The sequence below is a fragment of the Felis catus genome, chromosome B3 (genome assembly GCF_018350175.1).
Source record: "Felis catus isolate Fca126 chromosome B3, F.catus_Fca126_mat1.0, whole genome shotgun sequence".
NCBI lineage: Eukaryota > Metazoa > Chordata > Mammalia > Carnivora > Felidae > Felis > Felis catus.
In genome coordinates, this window is record NC_058373.1 from 123241865 (window position 1) to 123260135 (window position 18271).

At 37.7% G+C, this 18271-nt stretch overlaps 1 protein-coding gene across 7 annotated transcripts in view; it reads left to right on the forward strand.

Moving 5' to 3' along the window:
* NRXN3 (neurexin 3) overlaps positions 1–18271 on the forward strand; it is a 1671444-nt gene that overhangs the window by 704192 nt on the left and 948981 nt on the right. For 3 of the 7 annotated variants that reach the window (XM_045060707.1, XM_045060708.1, XM_019833384.3), the window contains one exon: positions 4190–4216. The exons of the other annotated variants lie outside the window; for them this stretch is intronic. In XM_045060707.1, coding sequence (XP_044916642.1) covers positions 4190–4216 — 27 coding nt within the window. The remainder of the gene's footprint in view (positions 1–4189; positions 4217–18271) is intronic. 7 annotated transcript variants of the gene reach the window in all.

Sequence of the window (18271 nt, forward strand, 5' to 3'; positions counted from 1 at the left end):
AGCAGAAGACATTTTGAAAAAATAAAAAAAACCAAAAAATGAACATAATGACTTAAATAGCTTACAGAAAAATATGATGACAATTTTTAACTCTGCATGTTTCAGAGCAAGAGAGAACCATATATATATAAGGATGATTAGCCCCATGGGGCCCTGTGGAAATGTATACTGTCTTTAAACAGAAAATATATTTTTCTTCTTAGACGTTGTTTTGTAAAGATGAGAAAGCCAATGGTGGTAGGTCTCACATCATAGGAGGAGAGATGGGGTGGAGGAAGATAAAAAGGGATGAGGAAGGAGTGGACAGATTCTCTTACACACACACACACACACACACACACACACACACACACACAATCAGAGGTCCCATGTGTATTCCTAGAAACCATTATTTTTCTGTTTTAAACTCTGCCTCAACTATGAGAGAAGTGCTTCTCAAGGAGACTACTTGACTTCTAGCACACACACAGTCTGGCTCCTCTGAGTTAGAGCTATCTTAGGCAAAACAGAGTAGGAAACCTTGTGCTTTTCAGAAGCAATAGTGACTTCTTTTTCCCCTGAAGAGTAGGATTCACCACAATGACTGGTTTGAATTTCTTTAACTTTCTTTCAAACCTAACTTGAAAAACCTCACTGAAATTCCCTGTGCTTATGTATACAAAACTGTTCACATCCATGCTTCATTTAAAGGTTCTTCTTACCTTTCCTCCCCAAATATACTCCTTTATGAATGTTTTCTCTCCTTATTATGAATTTATTTTTCCCTTTTCATTGGAAGAGGGAAGAAAGCATCTCTAAGTAGGGTTTGCATTCACATTTATTCCACAAGAATTAAATTCAAGCTGATCAGTTTGTTCACCATTTCAATTGTGTCTCTTTTCTAGCATATGCTCAAGTGATATTACATTTTATTTCAAATTGGTCACACATATAAGCTCATAATATAAAGTCTAGTATGTATATATTTCTCTGATGTAATGTATCCATCTCCTAAATGTCAAGGAGACTAGGCTTTCCTGAGGGTCTTGATCTCTGAAGACAGCCAGGTGTGGTAATAGCTGGTGTTGAAAAAGGTCCTACAACACTGCACATTTTTAAAAGTTGAGAGATTGGCTACTGATCAATCGTATTTTGATCTCTTACAATTAAAACATATAATAATTTCATTATCATAGTATATTTAAAGATTTAAAAACCTTATTTCAGTCCCCCAGTAACTTTATGAGATAAATCATGCAAATGTTTTTATGCTTACTTTTACAGATGTGAAACAAAGAAATGTTTGACTTTTCAAAGCTAACCTAAAAAGTTGGCATTGGAGTTGAGCCTAGAACCTGACTTTCTAAAATGCTGGATCAACATGGGTTATCTGTTATCCCTACAGCTCAATACTGTGGATCAATGACGTGGTGGTCTTGATGACTGCTTTCGTGATGGTTACCTTTTAAACACGCACAGAGGGAATCTTTTTTCCTTAGTGTCTGGTTTGGATTGAGCCATATGGCTGAAAAGTCAGTCAGTATTGACACCTCATTTGTGGCCCTTTAGAATCCTCAGCAGAATGCCAGCAACGCTTCTTCAGTGGTGGAGGCTTATAGGGAGGCTCATGCAGTTTGGTTAATTGCATTCCAATTCTCCAGATGTTCTCTCTGGCAACAAAGACTTATTGACTGCCATTTACTCTGTACATTGTTGAAGACACATTCACCTCTTCCATGCTCTCAACCCAAAGCTCATCAATCTAGAAAATAATTTCTCTTCATTTACTAAAATAAAATAGAAAAACCTAAATTAAACATAATGAACAGCACAGACATACACAGACATGCATATACCCCTCAGATACCTTGCCAAGGCTAAGGCAGAGGTAGAACTTTGGCTGCTACTGAAGAGAGATCTAAAGGATGTTGCTTTCCCAACCCAGTTCCCATGATTCACTTTTCATTAAAAAATACACCCTCACTATCAAGACCACCTTCTCAGAGCCTATGAGCAAGGCACTGGGGTACATATTTTTTTCCCCTTGAACTACTTATCCTTCAAGTAAAGAATCAAAATAACCCATCCCTTCTTGACTTAACCAGTTGTCTACCATCTTGAAAGCTCCAGTTCCTCACATTGGTTTAGAGACACCATTCAGTTCATGGAACCATTTGAGTGTAGCCAGCATCTCTCCCTAAACCAGGTCCTTGTCTAAGAATACAATCTTCAACAGCATAAGAATCCAAAGAAGAGAACCACTTCTTATTTATAGTTCTCAGGTTTGCTGCTTTAGGCCCACTCTTTCTCTTCCCTTCTCTCTTAAGCGTGTGCATACACCTGTTTCTCCTGTCTCCTTAGTACATCAGGAAGGGACATCCCTCCAGCTTTGCCTGATGGTAGGTGCAACGGGTAGCAGAAGCCCCACCCCTTCCTCCCTACTTGCCCTCCTCCTTCCTAGTCCTCACCAGGGGCATGGCCTCCTCTGTTTGGTGATCGTACCGGTTGCTCCAGGGCTGTTTGCTCCCACTTTTCTGTTGCGGTTGACGACACATGACAAACCTAACCGCACGAAACCAAACCCAGATTTTTCTCAAGAGATGTTCTTCTGGGGAACAAATAAGCATCCTGCCTCCTTCCTCAGAATGAGTGGGTGTCATATATTTCTCCTCTCTGGATTGCACACAGTTTCATTCTGCCCTGTCCTTTGCCACTGGTTCCTTTTTCACTTGCTTTCTTAAAATCGTTTACTTTTGGGAAATTCAAATGGTGGCATTATCCATGAAGAGTCCTCCAAACTATTGGTTCAACTTTAGGCAGAGGAGCTCAGTTTCTAACTATTTTTCCCTGTAACTTTTTTTCCTTTTCTTGTTTTACTTCTACTTTTTAGTATCTAGCTTTAAACTAATTGATATTGGAATTCCCACATGATATATCAAATTTATCTTCAACTGGGCAACTTTGTAACAATTAATCTGAGACATTTTTTAACCATTCTACCTAATCCCCTACCAATAAACATTGACTCTACTCAAAACCTTTTGTGCTGGGTGTCCACGACTCTAAAGACATACTAATAAAAGGTTAGATGCTCTGATCTCTGGCATAGGATACCCTGTCTGGTTACCAGCACTGGAAAATTAGCCACCCTTTCTTCCCTTTCCTTCCCATTAAACAATAAAAAAAAAGAATTTTCTCCCCTCAAGATGCAGAATCATAGAATGAAATAGGTAGGATGTCAAAGGTGCCTGAGACCTCCTCCCCATATACCTGTCTCGCCTTCTCCTTGAATGCTATAGGCACGTGATTTAGTCTGAGCATTCAGGCAGGAAGACGGAGATGGGCTTCATGAGTGGGTTGGTCTGGGAGCCTTTGAAACAATAGCAGAGAAACCAGTCAATTGTATCACCATCATACAGCTGCTTTTACCCTACACCCAACCCCACCTCTCTAAAATCTGGGATGGGTGTTTGTGCGGTTAGCTGTTTGCAAGTGGCCATTTTATGACAGGAAATGACCAGGTGGTATTAACCCTTTCCTTATATCTAGGGATAACGGCAGCTCTGCCTACGCAAATTTTTAGAGCATCTGGGGCCCAAGCAAAGAAGAGGGTGGTGGGAGTTTGTCTTTAGAAGAAGAGAAAGGGTTAAATACTACACTGAGAAACTTCATGAACAAATCTTTTAAAAAATTAATGTGTCAGATTGGTAATATATCTTTGGAATACTAATACAAAAATTGTGTCGATGCTACTTTTAAAGACAAATTTTGAGAAAAATCATTATGGGGGCAATAGAATATAACCTGCATTTGGTGGGGAAATTTTTGCATCATTTTCCAAGTTGAACAAAATTAATATTTCAAAGTTCAGGTTTGAAATACTTTATATAAATGAATAGGTTTTCGAAAAAAAAAAAGGAACAGCATATTCGGTGTCTATTGTGGATATATATGTATATCAGTATATATCTCTATACATATGTGTATATATATATGTGTGTGTGTGTATATATATATGTATCCAACTTTACTAAATAATATACTGTACATATACACCCACCCTTAAACTTGTACAAACTGTATATATATAAAATGGCCACATTTCTTGCGTGTGTCTGTCCCCGGAAGGGTGGACTGATTGTTTTTGGATGTCTGCAGCTGTTACCTTGAAGGATGCGATTTCATCTTTCATTTATTTTTCCCCATCTAGACTGTATCAGGATAAACTGTAACTCCAGTAAGTTTTCCCTCAAGTTTCATTTTGTTCTTAAAAAAGAAAAAAATTGGCTTTATTTTGTTTACTGTTTTATGAGCTGTTTTTTATTTGAATTATTTTATGTTCTGACTATGGAGTTGTGGGGGTGGGGGAGCTGGGGTTGACCAGATGAAGGGCTGGTGAGGGTAATGGGCTGAGTGTGGCTCAGGGCTTGGTTTCTGAACTGGGGTGGGTCCTCTCTTCTTTCCTTGCATTTGCTTTTTATGCAGAAAAGGAGGAAAGGGCACCTGTATAAGCAAACAACTTGAAAATGAAATAAATGGTAATTTGTTGTTTTGGGGAAATAATCCTCAAGGGTGGACCAAAAAAAAAAAAAAAAAAAAGTTAGAGCAACCAGAATGCACTTCTCCACTACCAAAAGCTTCAGAAAATAACGGCAAAGTTCATGACCCAGAAGGTGACTGCCAACTCTGACGTTTCTTTCCTGGCATTTATCGTGGTAGGGATTTTTTTTCTCAGAGGGTAGGCAAAGCATTGTTCTTGGTGATAATGTAACATTTTAACCAAAGACTCGAGACACAGTCTGGCTCTTCTGAATGAAAAATTGCAGCCTATTATTTTTACTTTACCCCATTCAAATATTCCGGTTCTTGAAGAAGAGTGTTAATGAAGTGCAGGCTGAATATTACTTACGTGTTTCTTCTTCTGCCTCACAAAGGAACATTAACTGGAGTCATGAAGTAGGAGAATAGGAAGAGAAAGAGGAAGGATGGCAGAAAGAATGTTTAGTTGATAAAATAAATAAAGGAAGAAATATATTTTGAGTCTTATAGTATATCAGTTAAGACAAATAACTAAGGTAATTAGGGTAATTAGCTATAATAAACAATCCCAACATTTTAATGGCTTGACAAAAGAAAGATTTATTTTCTTGTTCAGGCAGAATTCAATGCCAGTGACAGCTCTCTTCAAAGACATAATTCAGGCATCTAGGATTCTTTTATGACCTGGGTCTACCACTTTGGAGTTCTTCACTTCCAGCCATATCCATAGGGTAGAGCAAAAGAGCTTGGATGGTTATGCATTGTGTTTTTATTGCCTTGCCTGTGAATGATGTACAGTATATCACTTCTGCCCATATGTTGTCAGATATGACTCCATCCAAAATGCAAAAGGAAGTTGGGGAATATGGTTGTCCTGTGGACCCAGGAAGACAAAATTAGATTAGTTCAGCATCTAACACACATAATTCTCAGTATTATCTCTTAATTTTTTGCTTCTTTCCTTACTGGGGTCTTTCTGTAGGAAAAAAATAAAAAGGAAATAATTCAACTTTTATATTTACTTGTTTGTTCCATCACATTAGAGATTTTATAGGTGCTACTAGTTTAACCCTCTTTCGTGGGAGATTATTTCATCAGGATGACAAAGTAGTAAAGCCCAAATCCACTTTCTTTTTGTCTTTTTTTTTTTTTTTTGGGAGGGGGAGGGAAATGTTCCATGTAAATTAACAAAAGAAATATAAAAAAAATCGATATAAACAACCACTTCCTAAAGTAGAGTGCTTTATGCTTGTCTTGGCGTCACTTTCAGCTAATTTAAGCAGTGTCCTATTTTGCTGTGTTTAAACATTTCTAATTAGCCAGAAATTTCTCATGATATTTAGATCATTAAAGGCCTAATTGAAACATCCTTTTTTTTCTAAAGACTGGTGTTTTCTCTTTCTTTTAAGTAGCTTTATTGAGATATAATTTCCATACCACAAAAATCATCCACTGTAAGCTTACAATTCAGTGATTTTTATTAAATTTATAGAGTTGTCTAGATACCACCACAATCAAATTTTAGACCATTTCCATCACTTCCCCAAATTTCCCTCCTGTCCCTTTGCAGTTACTCCCTGGTCTTACCCTTAGCCCCAGACAACTACCAGTTTGCTTTTATCTCTATAAATTTGCCTTTTCTGGACTTTTCATATAAATGGAATCATATAATATGCAGTCATTTGTGTCTGGCTTCTTAAAAAAACATATATATACATATCCACATATAACAAAAAACAAAAAATCATATATATATGTACATATATACATATAACAACCATATATACATAAATGCATACATATACACATATATATGTATATATATGAAAAGTTTTTTTTCATTTGCTTAATATTTAGAAGGAAATAAGATGGAGCTGAGCATGAAGGTGGAAAAATCTCATTCAAGGTTGAATCTGGCATCTTCTGGCATAGATACCTATTTGCAGAACAGAGAACTGAGGTAGTTATTCGATCAGCATATCAGGATTTGCTTTTTGTGCTCTATCCAGACTTTATCTTGTAAGTAATTCCACATACTCCATCTGATCAGCCATGAAAAGTCATCATAAGACAAGTTCCAGAATTCTTTCTTCTAGGAAGACAATACCTCTTCTCCAGGTCATATATGCTAGCAGGTTTTCTAAACCTGATAAAAGATTTTCTATTCAGAGCCACCAAAACTATCACTGAGAGGAAATATGTCAGCAAAGATGTGTTCCCTACTTTGATCACAGTATAGAAAGAGTATAACTAGTTTTAGTTCAATATTTAGATAAAGAGCCAAGATTGGATTTTGGAAATCAACTTTGAATTCTTTCTTTCTTTTTTTTAATTTTTTTTTCAACGTTTATTTATTTTTTGGGACAGAGAGAGACAGGGCATGAACGGGGGAGGGGCAGAGAGAGAGGGAGACACAGAATTGGAAACAGGCTCCAGGCTCTGAGCCATCAGCCCAGAGCCCGACGCGGGGCTCGAACTCCCGGACCGCGAGATCGTGACCTGGCTGAAGTCGGACGCTTAACCGACTGCACCACCCAGGCGCCCCTCAACTTTGAATTCTTAAGATAAAGCTCTAACATACTAAGGAAGTTAATTTTGGCTTGAACATGAGAGAATATATAGTGCCCACTAACTGAACAGTGGTTGAATAGAAACAAAGGAAAATAAAGCGTGAGTCCTTTAATCTAAGCTCTTTAGTGCTGAGGCATGTAGATGTGTACTGAGCGTAGTGTAGAGTCACAAAGTAAGAGTATTACATTTTCTTAAAGTTAATTTTAATTGTTGATTTGGAGTAAAACCTTGAATTGAAACTAAAGTGATATATTATGCATAAGAATGCAAATAAATGTGAATCCTATTTAGTTCATGAATTTTATGTTATAAGAAAAACTAAGAGTCAAAGACATGTCATTTTTATTATGTATCGTCTCTTTTCCATCCCTGGCATTATTGGCACTTGGGTGGAAAAGTACGAGAAGGCTATGCAACTGAAACTGGTACAGGTAATCAGAACTCCTAAACTCCTCTCCCTGTGGACTAGATGTCAGAATTCATAGTTCACTCTATTATAGGATCTCAAGTTGTTTCCGTGATAGGCGTGCAGATCTTTCTTCTTAAGCGGTTTTTGGGATAAGATTGATTTGTATCCTGAGTTTGAGAGAGAGGAATTTTCCTCTTTTCTCTCAGTCTTGTCTCCAGGTGTCCTTTCAGTAGAAGTCAGAGGGTGTTATTGCTTACATTTCAAAGCAGAGTTTCCCCTTACCCCTTGAAGGGACATGCTGAATCAAACTTTGACCATGTTTGAATGTGAGGTCCCTGAACTTTTGCAGTAATTCTTTTTTTTAGAATGCCTGTCCCCTGGAAAGTCAGGTAAGATACAGAATGACATCATCTATGGGATTTTGTTTTTCTTCATCTGCTGCAAAACATTTGGGGAAATGGCTGTTTCCAGGGGTTGGTGTAACACCCTTTTTAATGGAGAAAAGAGCATGGAAAAGAAGGATGATCTAGTATAAGGAGAAACATTGGGCCAGGATAGAGGACAGTGATCTTGAGAGAAAAGCCTCTTCTTTTGGACTTTGTTGGCTGGTCCTTCTGTCAGTGACTTTGGCCCACCTCCATGCTGAGGGTTTCCAAGAGGAAGAAACATTGTTTTTAAAACAGCTTCTCTACCTTCCTTCCTCTCTTTGTCTTTTCCAATTCCTTGTCTTTCTACCTGGTATCTGTGGATATACTTATCATTACTCATTCTAAATCTTGCTACCCCTGCTTTCCAAATCCTCCAAGAATACCACATCATAAATTCTTCTCTGGCTTCTATCACCAAGCATATATTAGTGTACGAATCAAGGTCTTTGGCTGAAATTGGGACATTGTTGGATTTGGTTCAGTTGGCTGGATTATTAAAAACATATAAGGAAATTCCAGCTTAGAACATACTTTAAATGCAAAAGATCAACAGAGTTGGCAGCCATCATGGTGATTGAACTGTTGGGTGGCCTGAAGCACTGCTAAAGAAAACAGGGATGCTTTCTGGGGAATTTCTGGAGGAAATCACCTGTTCCTATGGTTCCAGTTCTTTGAGGCTGGCAGCACCCTAAGAACCATGCAGTTTTGAAACAGGTATGGACTTCTTATTGGTCTCATGGATGTTTGCTCAAATCAAAGTATGGAAAAAGGTTTGTTGTTCTTTACCTTGTCTGATTCTGACTCTGTCGTACTATTTCCTAGCCCCTAATTTATTCTCTCCCTTTCAAGCCGTGCATAGCATAGCTTGAATAAATATAGTGGACTTATCTTAATTATGTATGAATTTAGCATGAGTGTATTTCGTGAACACATATAAATGAATATCAATTTCATTCTTTTGTTTTTTTTTTTGCCTTTCTGTTCTCTGAAAGGCTAATTCCTCTGTGTATGGTCATTTTCTCAATCTTTCTAAAAAGATTCGCCTGGAAATTGTGAGTTTGTGTACATGCCTAGTTATTTAGGCAGACGTAGAACCCCCTCCTCCAACTACTTTGAACTTGAAGCCTCAATTTATCTCTAACAAGGTTCGTTTTTTCTTCTCAGACATAAAGGAGAAAAAAAGTAGAGTACCATGCAAAAAAGTATATTGACCTTAAAACACTCGAGTGTCGCACTGTAATCATGTCAAAGAACAGCTTTGGTAATGCTGTCCACTTCCATAGACTCTGTTATCTTTGGAACATCATAGAAATGCACAATTATATAAGAGCTGTATGAGGATAACATCACAAGGATATGATACCTCCAAGTCATACCTCTGAAGGCCACTAGTATTTACTAAATATTCCTTCTCTTGCACCTGCTTGCCTAGCGCCTGGTTTTTGCCTTTTGCGTTAGCTTCTGTGCCTTGGTCTGTTTTTAAGCAGACTCAATTTCCAGTGTTTTGGCCAAGTCAACAGTGTGTGGGTGTTTCTTGCTTAATTTAGGCATAGCTTAGTGAACTGCAGTTTTTTAAGCTAGACTTTCATTTTTTTTTTCACTTCCTTTTTCTCTTTCTTCCCTCTGTATGTTATCAGTCTATGTGGCTTTATCTTTAGGTCTGGTATATCTAGAAATTCCAGAGCTGACTTGTTTAGCTCATCTCTTTAATTCAGAAATTCATACCTCGGGCCACCCAGGAAGGCTCACTTCTTCACTATTAAAAGTTTTCTGAGAAGGAAATTCTAGAACCCTCTTTGGTATTTCTTCCAATATTTGGATAACCTACCTGCCAGTCATTTGCCTGGCCATATCACTTCTCTTAGAGTTTTAGCGGAGATGGAAAATCACAGAGCAAGATCTTCTGTATGAAAATGTATTGTGTATCAGACTATCAACATCACACCTGAGATTCTATTTCCATACTAAATGATTATGCTTACTTTTCTACTTTTCTCAAAATCTTATTTAAAAAAAGTATATATAATTTTGTTTCTCTGGGGAATGTTTTATGTTTTTTATAATGTAAAAAATTGTACTGGAACAAATGTAAAGTAAAAAGTCTCACTCTCATCCCTATTACTAGAGTTCAAATTCTCTTTCTCAGAGGCAACCAGAATTACCAGTCTTTTGTATATTCTCTCAAAGAGAATCTGTGAGTATACAACATAGAGCTGTAACCATATTGTACCCCTCCTCTTTTCCCTCCTTGTCCTTCTTGACACGGTCCTTCTTGTCATTCTTCTGAATCTTGTCCTTTGTCACTTAAAATGTTTTAGGGACTGTTTCATCTAAGAATATTAAGGTTTCCTTTGTCATTTTTTTTTAACAGTTTTCATTTTTGAGAGACAGAAACAGAACATGAGCAGGGGAGGGGCAGAGAGAGAGGGAGACACAGAATCTGAAGCAGGCTGCAGCCTGTGAGTGGTCAGCACAGACCCCTATGTGGGGCTTGAACCCACCAACTATGAGATCATGACCTGAGCTGAAGTTGGATGCTTAACTGACTTAGCCACCCAGGTGGCCCTCCTTTATTCTTTTTAATAGTAACATAATACTGCATTTTATGGAGATATTATAGTTGATTAAATCAGCACCCTGCTGATAAGCATTTATTTTTATTACTAATCTTTTTTAGCTTTCCACTACTACAAAAAGTAAGAAAATGCATGTTTTTGTTTGTTAGTCTTTGCGTGCATGTACATGATTATCTATTGGATAAATCCCTAAAAGTGGAATTAACTAGGTCAACAGATAAGTGCATTACAAAAGGTGATAGATATTGCCCAGTTGTCCTCCAAAGAAGTTGTACAGATTTACATTTCCACCAGCTATATCAGCTATAAATGAATGTTTGTTTCCCCTTACACTTGCCAAACACTGTATAATCAAGCTTTTTATTCATTTTCTCAAAACAGCTCTTTAAAATGTTTCTGTCACATATTCCATTGAGAGCCACTGTCACCCATACATCTTTTCCATCCATCCTCTCCTTCAAGTGTATGTAGGGACCCTTGTTATTAGAAACTTTGGTGAGGACTTAGCCCAGAAATCTTTCAACAGAAATACACTGCAGCAGTATTTCCCATCTTGTTTTTGTTTTTAATCTTGTTTTTGTTTTCTAGGAAGCAGGGGTGTTGTAGAAAGATGGCAATGTGTTAAGGTAATTTTGTGTGATTTCCCTCTTATACTCCTGTTTATCTACATTAGAATCCCAGCAATGAGGTGCTTTAGTGCAATTGCCAAGAGCAAGGAGGAATCTGGAACCAAATAGCCTGGATTTAACCCTTGTCTCTAACACTAATGATCTATGGGTCTTTGGACAATTTATTTCAGCTCTCAGTTTTCTTAGTTGTAAAATGGGCATGATTATAGGATCTGCTTCTCTGAATGAGAACAGAGCCTAGAACATAATATGTGCTGTATGTGTGCTGGTGGTGATGATGATTAATACTGTCATAGTATTACGGCTAAAAAGATGATCTTTTGAGAACTATCCTTGTCCAGGAATGGATAGCTACATATTTCTAAAACCATACTTGGTAGCTTAATAGATGCCTGTAAATTAAGCATCCTACTGTCTCCAGTCAATTACTCAGGAAAATGGTAAACACTTCAAGGCCATCAGAGTTGCATTGGATTTTGCACCAGTAACATTACTAATAAGACTATTGATGAGACCATTGTGAGGTCATACTGGGATTTTTTTTTCCATTCATTGAATTTTGATAAATAAAAACTTGATCTTAACCCAAAACTAATGAAAATACTTTGACTTCATGAGTTCTTCTGTGTTTGTTTCTGGGAGTTTGACATCATTAAAAAAAAAAACAAAAAACACTTAATAGTGTTCTAAAATGAAAATATTATCTGTAAAATGTACAGGTCTGATTAGATGATATCATCACATTTGTGACTTTAATAACATCTAATATCAATTTCATATACTCTAAATGGGAACCAAAATAAAATCTAATCAGAGAAGTAAGAGTTTTTGCAGCAAGGGTATAGGTTTCTGGCTAAAACATTACTGTCTGTTCCACTTCCATGGCACATTCCTGTTAGGCTTTAAAAGTCAAATTCATGCAGACCATAATTAGAAAGGAGAGCTAGTTCACCAAGAGGAGAAAAGAGTCACCCTCTTTTTAGGAGATCTGGTATTTTAGTTTCAACCAGTTTGTTGAAGCCTAATGTGATGAATCAACATGTTAAAGATTCACACCTGTACCTTTGGGTAACTAAAATCACACGTATATGCCATACAAAGGCTGGTGGCTCAGTCGTTATCAGATCAGTATGTGATTCATATGTGATGCCCATTAATGGAAAAGTAATGACCATTTAGCAGTTAGAACTGTAGTACAATCCATCCCCAACTTCTAGGAATGTCCTTTGAGAGCCGATTAAAAGAGATACTAACAGAAGAAACTTCTCCTTCAGTGGCTTTAGCTAAGGCCACTTTTTCTCTGATTTAAAAATGGTCCCTGGGCTCTAGGATACAAATATATCACCTTTTGGTTTGCTTCTATTATGTAGTGAGCTCCTGGTTTAGAAAAGTCCACTAAGGACGGGGCTTTAACAGTTTTTGTTCATCTGGATTTTAGATGGGGTAAACAGATTGGGATCAACAGATTGGGATCCCAAATCAGATTGGGATGAAGTACCCAGTTAAAGAGTAGATAGGAAGTGAGAGTGACACAGTAAATTATAAATAAGTGGCTTCCAAAAGAGAGTGTGTTTTGTCTCATCAAAGGAAGAAGTAGAGGAAATAGCAGAAAAGGAGAAAACAGATTTAACTGTTAACTCAAGAGTTAACTCAAGACCTCACAAAGTATAAGCAAAGTTAATAGAGTTATTGGATTCTAGGAAAGATTGCTAAATGAAGGAGTAGAGTTTCTCTAAGCATCTTAAAAATAGGCAAACACCTTGCAAACCTAGGAATGATCTTATGTGAACTACCTAGACAAGAGAGGCTATATAGACACCTAGAAGTGTTTACAAATCACAGTTCAGGCCATTGTACTTAATTGTGTTAAATTGGTGTCTGTAATTTGGACATATGTGCATACATATAGTGGTATCTTATGTCAGCACAGTCTGAAATTTTATGCTGATATTTGCCACTGTTTGATTTTCATGACCTAAAGCTACTTGGATATAGGATATGCTCAATAAATACTTAGGTCAATGAGGTGATGAAATGTGCCCATCCCTCTACCTTAATTTATTATTTATATAAATACTCTTTGTAAAGGTACAAGCTGAAAAACTATGACTTTTTGTCTCATCGTTGTAAAAGGAAGAAAATTAACCAAAGAATGAATTTGGTCTCTTACCCTTGAAACCTAAAAGAATACATATTACTTTCTCCGTAAAATCAGAGATTTCAGAGAAAATGAAGATTTTGGTGAAGTCTTATTTGGCCAAGTTTTGGTTGAGATCAAGAAAATTTCATAAAGCAAGATAAATGTGTATTAGTAAATACTGTATGTTGTCACTCTTCCTTGTTATTCCAAGAACATTCATTGAGAGTTAACTGGATTTTAGATGTTGATGCCAGTTTTAGGGGTTTATACTATGGATTTCCAAGGAAAATGCAAAAGGAATGCTTATATATATATTGGGCACCCTTCCCCTTGTTTTCGTTTTCTTTTTCTCTAGAGAAATTGGAACTCAGGTGTATGTACAGATGGCTCCTGGCTTACAATAGTTTGGCTTAGGATTTTTTTTTTTTACTTTATGATGGTGTGAAAACGATACGCATTCAATAGAAACCATATTCTGCATTTTGATGTTTTCCTGGGATAGTGATAAGCAGTATGGTACTCTCTTGTGATGCTGGGCAGTGGCAGTGAGCCATAGCTCCCACTAAGCCATGCGGTCACGAGGGTAGATAAGCCATACACTTACAACCATTCTGTTTTTCACTTTCAGCGCAGCATTCAATAAATTTCATGAGATATCCAACACCTTAGTGTAAAGTAGGCTGTGTGTTAGATGATTTTGCCCAACTGTAAGCAAATATTCAATATGAGCATATTTAAGGTAGGCTAGGCTAACCTGTGGTGTTTGGTAAGTTAGGTGTATTAACTGCACTTTCTATTTATAATGTTTTCAACTTAATGATGGATTTATTGGGATGTTCACCCCATTGTAAGTTAAAGAGGATCTACATCTCTACAATCCTGGGGCATCTGGGTGGCTCAGTTGGTTAAGTGTCCAACTTTTGGTTTTGGGTCAGGTCATGATCTCAACAATTTCGTGAGTTTGAGCCCCACATGGGGCTCTGCACTGACTGTGTGGAGCTTGGTTTCGATTCTTTCTCCCTTCTCTCTCTCTCTCTCTCTCTCTCTACACCTCCCCTACTCATGCCGTCTCTGCCTCTCTCAAAATAAATAAATAAACTTAAAGAATTAAAAAAAATCCAGATGAATTTCTCACAGATTTTGTTCAGGGATGGTTCATTTTAACATTTCAGTTCAACATAATAGTTTCTTTTCTTCACAATTCATTTGACCCTTGAACAGTATGAGGGGTAGGGGTTCCAACCTCCTTGCAGTTGAAGATCAACATATAACCTTTGACTCCCCCAAAACGTTACTATTAATAGCCTACAGTTGATCGGGAAGCCTTATTAATGACATAAAGAGGAGATTAACACATTTTCTATGTTATATGTATTATATACTGTATTCTTACAATAAAGTAAGCTAGAGAAGAGAATTACTAAGAAAATCATCAGTAAGAGGAAATATATTAACAGTAGTGTCTGAGAAAAAATCTGCAAATAAGTGGACCTGCACAGTTCAAACCCATACGTTCAAGGGTCAACTGTATATGTGTATTCCTTGTGTTGAGGTCCTGCACACTGGTATCTGACCACTTGCTGGGAACCAAGTGAGGTGAGTTCCTGCTCCCCTTTCAACACCAAATATTTCAGGCACTAGTTTTGAGTAAGAATGGTGTTTGTTTTCCTTTCTACTTTTGTACAATTTCTTTTTGTACTCTAATCCATTTTATTTATCTAATACACAATAAGATTTACAAGGTGACAAGTTTAGTAAGTATTAGTGTTAGGCACAGTTTATATTTTGAAAGTTAGGAAGGGCCACTTTATCAGTGATCTGTAAGATGTGCTAACATTATCAACCAAACTCTGCATTCCTGTTGGGTGAGAAGATAAATAAATAAATGGGTATACATCCCTTTCATTGTTCCTAAAAATGCATGTGTATGTGTGCATGTGTGTGCAGGTCTGTGTGTATTCTAGCAGGTGTCAGTTACATGCTACAGAGAGGAAGGTTTAATTTGAATTGTTTCCAGAACAATTAGCCACAAAGTGTAAGTCCACCTATTGATTCAGAGCATCTCAACAAACACAGTTTTTCTCAACTTCAGCACCAATTTTGGGAAGAAAACTTAGAGACCAGGAGTTGTTGCTTTTAAAAGAAATGGAGTAATTTGCTGGCTGTTCTGTTGACCAAGTGACTAAAATCACGGAGCTTTCTAACATAAAGATTATTGGAAGATAGGGAAATAAACCGTAAAGGGATATATAAATTTTCCTTCCAAAAATAAAGTTCAGAGTAAATCTGATTATATAATATCTGAAGACTAAAAGATTACACCGTTATCACCAAAGCCTTGTGCTGGCACTTTGTCACAAGCAGTGTTCAAGGTGGCCCCTGGAAGGGCCCTCATTAGGGAGTAGAAAGCAAGAGAAAATATCAAGGGGTAAAGGCAGGAGGTATGGAGTTTACTTATAATGATCTAATTGTTCATCTTCCTGAATAGCTGATGTTACATTGCAGTAGAAAGAGGTTAAAAGGCATATGTGTTTGAGAAGAGAGACAAAATATATCAGAGATCATGTCTCCTGAAACAAAGTCCTGAATACTTATGAGCTCAGGATCTTCCCAAGAGACCTGCTGGAGCACATTTTTTAATATCAACATATTATAAGTGGGAAACCAAGGCTTATGGAATCCAAATGCATCACCTCAGGTCTCAGAGTGATTAGTAACAGGCATGAATCTTCATAAATTCCATTTTCTGATTCTTTCTTTAAAATTTTTTAATGTTTATTTTTGAGAGAGAGAGAGACAGACAGGTGCGAGCAGGGGAGGGACAGAGAGAAAGAGAGACACAGAATATGAAGCAGGCTCCAGGCTCTGAGCTGTCAGCATAGAGCCCGTTGTGGGGCTTGAACTCACGAACCACGAGATCATGACCTGAACCGAAGTCAGATGCTTAAACTGACTCAGCCACCCAGGTGCCCCTCCATTTTCTGATGCATAATCAAATGAACATTCTATGTCACCTAAGTCACACTATCTTATAATGATACCACAGGACATTTTCTTTTCTTCAGAATTAGTAAAAAGAAAAAAGAAGGAGTTAGGGACCACTGCAAAGGTACAAATTAGAGAGGATATTATGACCTAAACTCTTGGATGTGGTAGGAACAGCCACATAAATAGAATGAAATTTAGTTCTGAACCTTGGAGATGACAGAAATAATATTGGTATTATCCACAAGTGTGGGCAGGTTCAAATCTGTAGCATAAACAGAGGGCTTACTCCTCTGTTGCAGGGGTAATAAAGAGGAAGAAAGTTGGAAACACTGAAGGGTGAGGGAAGAAGGCCCCCTTATTTCCTATGAGTCAGTTTCCTGTGATCGTCAGTTGGGGAGCCCTTTTCCTTCCTTCCATCCCCAGAACCTGAGGGAAAGGAACTACTCTCATGGCCGGAATGAGGATGCCCACAAGAGTGGGATGGCGAGAGCAGCAGGGACAAAAGGCTCGAAAGAAGCAAAAACGGCAGATGGCAGCAACAAATGGGTGCAGGACAGGCAAAGAGAAAGAGAAAGGGCACACAACATCCCTTATGGAGCAGCAGAAGAGCAACGTGTCTTATCACTGTAGAAAAAAATCAGTATTTTTCTGATCTCCCAGAGAAAAAGAAAATGCAGAGGAAGATGAAGACAGTATGATGAAGCCACTGGGCTAGGGAATGGTTAGAGAATGTTTACAACTGTCTTGTGAGAAGGAATTAATATTTGAAATTAAACTCACACGACGTACCTGTCAATAGTTGGAACGTTTAACTTAACTGTTTTACTCACGGATTGTTATTTACAGGCAAACCCTTTTGATGAAGGAACCCATTAAAAAAAAAAAAGGCTTACCAATTGTCAGGAATAGAAATGCTAGATATTGTAAGACCCAGGTACTTATCCTTAGCTGAGTTTATCCACACCTTTACACACCTGGTGGAAAACAGAAGTGTGAGGATCTCAAGATTAACATCTCAAAGGCATGAAAATTAAATACCAAGTGAAGACACTACTCCATTCTTTCCCCTCCACATTTTCCCTGAACCATTTCCTCTGTCACAGCAAAAATGGATGCTAAGTCCATTCACAAGGACATATGCAATAAAATTTTGAAAAGCTTTGCTCTTATATAAAGTGCATCAACTTCACAGATGGCTACTAGTTTTAGTAAAATAATAGCAAAGTTGGAGTGTTTTTTTGCATGCCAGGCATTGGGATGAGCAGTTTGCTTGCATAATCTTATTTAATCTATATTCCAATCTTATAAAGTCGATGTTATCTTCATTTTAGAAATGAGAATTAATTATGCAAAATGCTTGCCCAGCTTAAGATTCAGTCTTTTTGATCCCAAAGCCACAGCTGCTCGCCGTGGCACATAGTGTCTCTTCTGCTTAGATGCTGCAATGTGCATGCTCAAATATAAGCAGTCCACCACCCAGGACAAATGCTGATGGTCCCCATGCAAGATGCCCTTCTAGTCACCGGTAGTTCCTGTTTGGTTTTTAGGTTAATCTTTCTGTAACCTTGACCTTTTCCACAGTCAGGCTTCCTTTCCTCAGCTTTATGGGCACATTAGTGGCCCATTTTTGTTCATAACTAGTGTCTAAGGCACTGTTTAATTCTATGACTGAAAGTTCCGTAGCATTTAGGGATGCCTAGGGGATGAATTAGGAAGTGTCATACAGGCATGGAGATGACTAAGAAGGGAGTAGTGCTAGAATGCTGTAAGTGATCATAGCTCAGTCATCTGTGTGCCCAGTGCTTTGTTGGCCATCCTTTTGTAATATTGGTAGTCCTTGTTGTTTTTTTTTTTTTTTTTTTTTTTGTCTCTGTTGTACTCTCGTACTCTCGTCTTAGCAAACGGATTGTGGTCACTCAAATTTCCTGAGGTCTCGTACACTTCTCTTCCTACCTTCATGCTTTCTCTTATGCTCTAGATAATGTTTCTCCCTGTGTCTGCCTGCCAACGAC